The 6,578-nt window shown below is 37.5% G+C and overlaps 1 protein-coding gene across 1 annotated transcript; it reads left to right on the top strand.

Moving 5' to 3' along the window:
• The first annotated feature begins 298 nt into the window (after positions 1 to 298).
• On the top strand, positions 299 to 5,866 carry LOC112507454 (eukaryotic translation initiation factor 3 subunit C-like). The gene is made up of 4 exons (XM_025112051.1): positions 299 to 419; positions 593 to 659; positions 794 to 2,587; positions 4,715 to 5,866. Exons 2-4 carry the CDS (start codon positions 633 to 635, stop codon positions 5,702 to 5,704), a joined length of 2,811 nt encoding a protein of 936 aa, XP_024967819.1. The 5' UTR covers positions 299 to 419; positions 593 to 632; the 3' UTR covers positions 5,705 to 5,866.
• Positions 5,867 to 6,578: the final 712 nt, after the last annotated feature.

Here is a 6,578-nt window from a genome sequence, read left to right as displayed (position 1 = left end):
AATATCGATATATTTTGTCAAATTTTTATGATATCTACAAATTTATATTTTATGTAAAAATATAAAGATCATCATTTTTTCAAAATCATAAGATTATATTATAACATCGAGTGAGATAAATAATAAAATAAAATATTAAAATCAAAATATATCTCACTGCATTGCACGAATACCTTCTAGCAAATTTCTTTAAATTTATAAATAAAATTAATATATAGCCCACAGAAAGTATGGCCCAATTTAAACATGAGCCCAATTCATTCCTGGTTTTCCGTTACTTGGATTGGATCTGACCCATTCGGTTAACCGTCATCTTCTCCTTCTCCACTCGCCCTAAAAATCAAAACCTAAAGCCGACGCAAATCACATCTCCTTCCGTTTCCCCAAGCTTTACCTCACTACCGGATTCCTAGTTCCAGGTATTTTGTCGCAAATTTGTCTCTTTTACCATCAACGTTGGATCGAATCGAGATACTTCGATGATTTTATGCCTATTGGCAGATCTATATTTTGATATTTGTTTATAATTTGTTCTTACTGTTTGATGTTTTCGAGTTTCGCTTCATGCAATTTTAAATGTTTTTTTGTGCAGTTTTCGTTGTTCTTGGATTTGTAACCTGCGAGATAAGAAGATGGCGTCGAAATTTTGGAGTAACCAGGTTTGTTTGGCATCTGATAAAATTTTCTAGTCAATCTTCTTTATGATTTGTATTCGGAAATGAGACGACAAAAAATAAAAAATATTGATGGTTCGGTTGTTGCTAATGTAATTTTTATGTTTTTATGATGACAGGGTGACAGTGATACTGAGGATGAAGTGAGTGATTCCGAACAGGATGATGTCATTGAGGGGCAAGAAAATGCTATTAGTGCCCCTGGTGCTAACAAATATCTTGACAATAGCGATAGTGATAGTGACGATGGAGACATGCATAAGCGTGTTATTAAGTCTGCGAAAGACAAGCGGTTTGAGGAGTTGTCWGCAACTATTGATCAGATGAAGAATGCAATGAAGATTAATGACTGGGTCAGCCTTCAGGAGAGCTTTGACAAGATTAATAGGCAGCTTGAGAAGGTCATGAGGGTTACAGAATCAGATAGAGTCCCTAACAACTATGTCAAGGCTTTGGTTATGTTAGAGGACTTCTTGAATCAGGCCATGGCAAATAAGGAGGCAAAGAAGAAGATGAGTAGTAGCAATGCAAAGGCATTGAACTCAATGAAGCAAAAACTGAAGAAAAACAATAAGCAATATGAGGAGTTGATCAATAAGTGTAGAGAAACTCCTGAAAGCTTTGAGGATCAAGARGAAGCGGATGAGGTGTCAGAGGATGAKGAAGATGATGATACTGGTTCAGATATTGATGACCCAACAAAAGTAGATTCTGGGTCAGAGTCTGAAGACGATAATGATGAGGAGAAGGATGAAACTGAACCTGGTTGGGAGAGAATGATGAATAAGAAAGATAAGCTAATGGAAAAGCAGTTTAAGGATCCAAGCCAGGTCACTTGGGATATAGTCAACAAGAAGTTTAAAGAGATTGTTGCTGCCCGAGGTAGAAAGGGGACTGGAAGGCTTGAACTGGTTGAGCAGCTTACTTTCCTGACCAGGGTGGCCAAAACTCCTGCACAGAAGCTTGAGATCCTATTCAGTGTTGTATCGGCACAGTTTGATGTCAACCCAGGTCTCAGTGGGCACATGCCTATAAATGTATGGAAGAAGTGTGTGCAGAATATGCTTGTCATACTTGATATTCTTGCCCAGTATCCTAATATTCTGGTTGATGACTCGGTGGAGCCGGATGAAAATGAGACCCAGAAAGGCGCAGACTTCAAGGACACCATACGTATATGGGGGAACTTGGCTGCCTTTCTTGAGAAAGTAGATGTCGAATTATTTAAGAGTCTACAATGCATTGATCCTCACACTCGTGAGTATGTTGAGAGGCTCCGTGATGAACCCTTGTTTTTTGTCCTTGCTCAAAATGTCCAAGAATATCTTGAACGTGTTGGGGATCACAAAGCTGCAGCGAAGGTAGCACTAAGGCTTGTTGAACTTGTCTACTATAAACCACAGGAAGTATATGATGCTATGCGGAAACTGTCCGAGCAATCAGAYGSKGYAGAGAGTGGAGAAGAATCTGAATYAAAGGCTGTGGAGGAAACTCGKGGTCCAACTGCATTTGTAATCAGTCCTGAAATTGTGCCACGGAAACCTACTTTTCCAGAGAGTAGTAGGGCACTGATGGATATGTTAGTCTCCCTYATTTACAAGCATGGGGATGARCGAACCAAGGCCCGGGCAATGCTTTGCGACATTTACCACCATGCCATCTTGGATGAGTTTTCTACATCCCGAGACTTGTTGCTCATGAGCCACTTACAGGATAATGTTCAGCATATGGACATCTCAACCCAGATTCTATTTAACAGATCAATGGCTCAGCTTGGCCTCTGTGCCTTTAGAGCAGGACTTATTGCGGAAGGACATGGCTGCCTTTCTGAGTTATATTTAGGTGGGAGGGTGAAGGAACTGCTTGCACAAGGTGTCTCTCAAAGTCGCTACCATGAGAAGACTCCTGAACAGGTAATTTTGACTACATATGGATTACACGTGCAGTATGGCTGATATTATATTTTTTATACTGCATAGCTGATTGCTAATGGTTAGGGTAAATACTGGTGGCTTTTATATGTATGCCTGAGTTTAAGATAATTGGTGTTGTGGGCGTGCTAATAATCAGATTTTGGTACAATTGAAAACAATAATTAGGTCGTTGATACAATCCTAGAAATTAATAAAATAATAACAAATCATCATGGGAAAAGATAAAGACAGGCATACATCTGAATTCTACATTGTGTATAATACCAACAAGAAAATCCACAAATTTAGGAGCTGTTACCATTATAATCATATATGGGTTTAATGTTAACTTGATTTAAGGAGTTCGATTAGAACACATTGTTATCATGATTATATAGTTGCACGTCGAATGAAATTAGCTGGCTTGACAGGGTATTATAATGGTTTAATTAGAAGATTTACAAAAGAGTTAACCATCTGCAGTTCCACATTGTTTGTGAATTTTGTGTGTTTTTGGTACCATTTTGAAAAGTTTGTCATAGTCTGGCTTCTTATAAGAAATCTAATTTTGTTGCTTTTTCTGACTTTATGTGGTGCTGATTTTGCACAGTGATGTGTGTACTTTTCCTTGTTACAAACGGTCTGATGAAAACATTATGTGACGATGATGTTGTACAGTGGTGGCTTTGAGTTGTGCTATTCATGCGAAACAATATATCTAAATACAAGAACTCTTTTGGAGCCGGTCCTTTCCAAATCTTATGGTCTTACTCCAGGTTATTTGGTATTTATCTTACCAATATTACATAAGTTCAACTTCCAAGTTAACTGTTGCCAAGACTAGCTAGTTCCGACAGTTGTCTATATGGCCTGTATTCAGACTAGGTGTCATGGCAATTGAAAACATAGTTGTAGTAACTAGTAAGGGAGTAGTTTAGTTTGTCCTGGTACCATGATCACCAGCTAAATAACCTCTTACTGAAGTTGGGAAAAATACTTAACGTCAGTTTTAACAAGCCTAACTAGAAGTAATAGTGAGGCCGATACTAGGGCATAATGCAATAGATTATTTATCTTTGCCAATTGTCATATATGCTTTCAGATTGTTTTTCTCCTCCCTCTGTCATTTGACATTTTTTTTCTCTTTATTTGATTTGTGTTTTTCTTTTCTTTCACTTTAACAAATCAGTTGCTATTTTTCTTGTGTCTGTCTCTTAAATCTTTGTGTTGTTCTAGTTGGAAGTCTTCGTCTAAATGCGTTCTTTTTTCCTTTTCTTTAAGTAGTGTAATAACAGTGGTAGAAGTCTCTAGTTTAATTGTTTATACTTGTAAATGTTGTAAGTAATTTTTGTCTTCTCCTCCTTTCTCTTATTGTTTTCACTATATCTTTCATATTTCCGATGTCTCTTCTTTTACTGTAAAAATTGCCCCTGAAGGTATATTGTTGGTGATGAGGTTTTTGGCCATTACCTTGGTTTGCAAATGCTTGACTACTATTACTATATGTGCAAGTTTCAACTGGTATCATATAGTGTGATTGGAACCGTTGAAGGATCTTGGTGCCAATTTTAGTCTCAGCCCATTTGATAGACTAGTGCCATGGCCGCATGCAATCTATATATTTAACCTTTTGCTGCATTATTGCAAAGATTATGCATTTAAAGATGTAATAAATTCGTATTTATCCTTAACATAACAATAGTATAACAAAAAATAACAATTAATAGTAAATATTTATTACCATCGCTATCGCTAATAATGAATAATATACTAATCATGATGTTAAGAGCAGAAGTAAAAATAACAAGTCAACATTATTATTAACTATAATAATATTATCATTGAATTAATAATTTTTATTTTTAATATTACTATTGCTACAAATAATTTACTCCATTTTATTAACAATAGTACGAATGATGATGATGATGAATAATGATATTTTGGAATGGGTTTGAAACCCACCCCCGCCATGGGTGTGGGTGATTCCTGTTATCTTTTGTACCCATTTTTCATCCTCATTCCATCAAACCATACACATCCTACTACTATTATCCCATCCTCATTCGCTCAGACCAAATGAATCCTACTTAATAACCATTAGAAGTTGTTTATTTCTTGGTGCAGGAACGGCTGGAAAGGAGAAGGCAGATGCCATATCACATGCACATCAATCTCGAACTTCTGGAGGCCGTGCATTTGATATGTGCCATGCTCTTGGAGGTTCCAAATATGGCTGCAAACAGCCATGATGCTAGACGCAAAGTCATCAGCAAGACGTTGAGAAGGTTACTCGAAGTGAGCGAGAGGCAGACATTCACTGGTCCCCCTGAGAACGTAAGGGACCATGTTATGGCTGCAACCAGAGCCCTTACCAAAGGAGACTTCCAAAAATCCTTTGACGTTATCAACTCACTTGACGTCTGGAGACTCCTTAGAAACCGTGAGAAGGTTCTAGAAATGCTAAAAGACAAGATCAAAGAAGAAGCTCTAAGGACCTATCTTTTCACGTATTCCTCGTGCTACGAGACTTTAAAGTTGGAGCAGCTTTCACAGATGTTTGACCTCTCCACCTATCAGACCCATTGCACYGTGAGCAAAATGATGATCAATGATGAGCTTCATGCGAGCTGGGATCAACCTACACAGTGCATTGTTTTCCATGAGGTTGAACATAGCAGACTACAGGCTTTGGCGTTCCAGTTCACAGAGAAACTGACGGTTCTTGCGGAGAGCAACGAGCGRGCARTMGAGGCTAGGCTTGGTGGAGGTGGATTGGAGAGTCTGCCATCAAGGAGGAGGGAGGGTCAGGATTATGCGTCTGTTGCTGGTGGTACAAAATGGCAAGATAACACRTCGTCTTACTCACAGGGACGAGTGGGGAGCAGTGGTGGGCGGTCAGGGTATGGGAACGGAAGGGCGTTTGGTCCTGGCCAGACGTATCGAGGAAACCAATCGAGAGGTGGGTATCAACAGCAGAGTTCTTCACGATTCCATGATTCTACGTATGGAGGAGGTGGGCGTAACAATTATCAGGGTGGTGCGATGGGGAGTAGGGGAAGTCAGATGGATGGTTCAAGTCGCATGGTGAGCCTGAATAGAGGAATCCGTACTTAAAACTCTTTGATCAGATCACGTTTGCTATTTGAGATTTTTGGTTGAGATATCTTGGTTTATTCTGTTCTATTGAGGGGAGTTATTATGGATGGATTCAGTGTTTTGTTATGCTACTTGTTTGATCTGTTTTTCTAGTAGAAAGAAAGCCTTTTTCCTTTCAAACTCAAACTCATAATAATATTGCTTGATGACAATTTTTTAAATATATAACCAATAAATCATATGACAATGTTTATTATGATTTTAAAGAGAAAAGGTGTTCAAGTGGGTGTTGTATTCGAGGTACTAAAAGCATCCGAATAGTAAAGATGGGCATGTGAAAAAAATTCAAGAGTAGACCGGTTGAAGCCAATCGATCCAATATTACTTATGTGCTTTTTTCATGAGGACTAGTTAAACTCTAACCACTAAAAGCTTTAAGGGAGTTAAACCATAGGTTAATGGGTCTTATAGACTGTTCGGTTCATTTTCTATTAACACCTATATGGATAAAATTGTCTGTAGATAACAAATATATTGTTCGATTATTGTGTTGAATAAACAGTTTGAATGTCATAAATATCAATTTTATCCTCAATCTATATTTTAAACAGTATGGATACAACTAAAAATTTCAAGTGAAACAATTAAAATACTAGATCCGCAACAAAAATTTCATTCACGGATTAGAACTAGAACCATATACATAAGCATTTCATCAAACACCTAATATGCATAAAATTTCATCCATATATCCTCCCATTCTTACATAAAAAAAATACCAGATGTGTAGAATCATAGAAGAACTCAAAAACTTCAACTTTATATCTGATAACAGGATTTATCGGAGATCTAAAGCTTCAACTTTATATCTGATTATCTAAAGCTTTAAATG

The sequence above is a fragment of the Cynara cardunculus genome, assembly GCF_001531365.2.
Source record: "Cynara cardunculus var. scolymus isolate 2C chromosome LG 2, CcrdV1, whole genome shotgun sequence".
Classification (NCBI taxonomy): domain Eukaryota; kingdom Viridiplantae; phylum Streptophyta; class Magnoliopsida; order Asterales; family Asteraceae; genus Cynara; species Cynara cardunculus.
The sequence above is the reverse complement of the archived record's forward strand: the minus strand, read 5'-3'. Positions and strand labels throughout refer to the sequence as shown.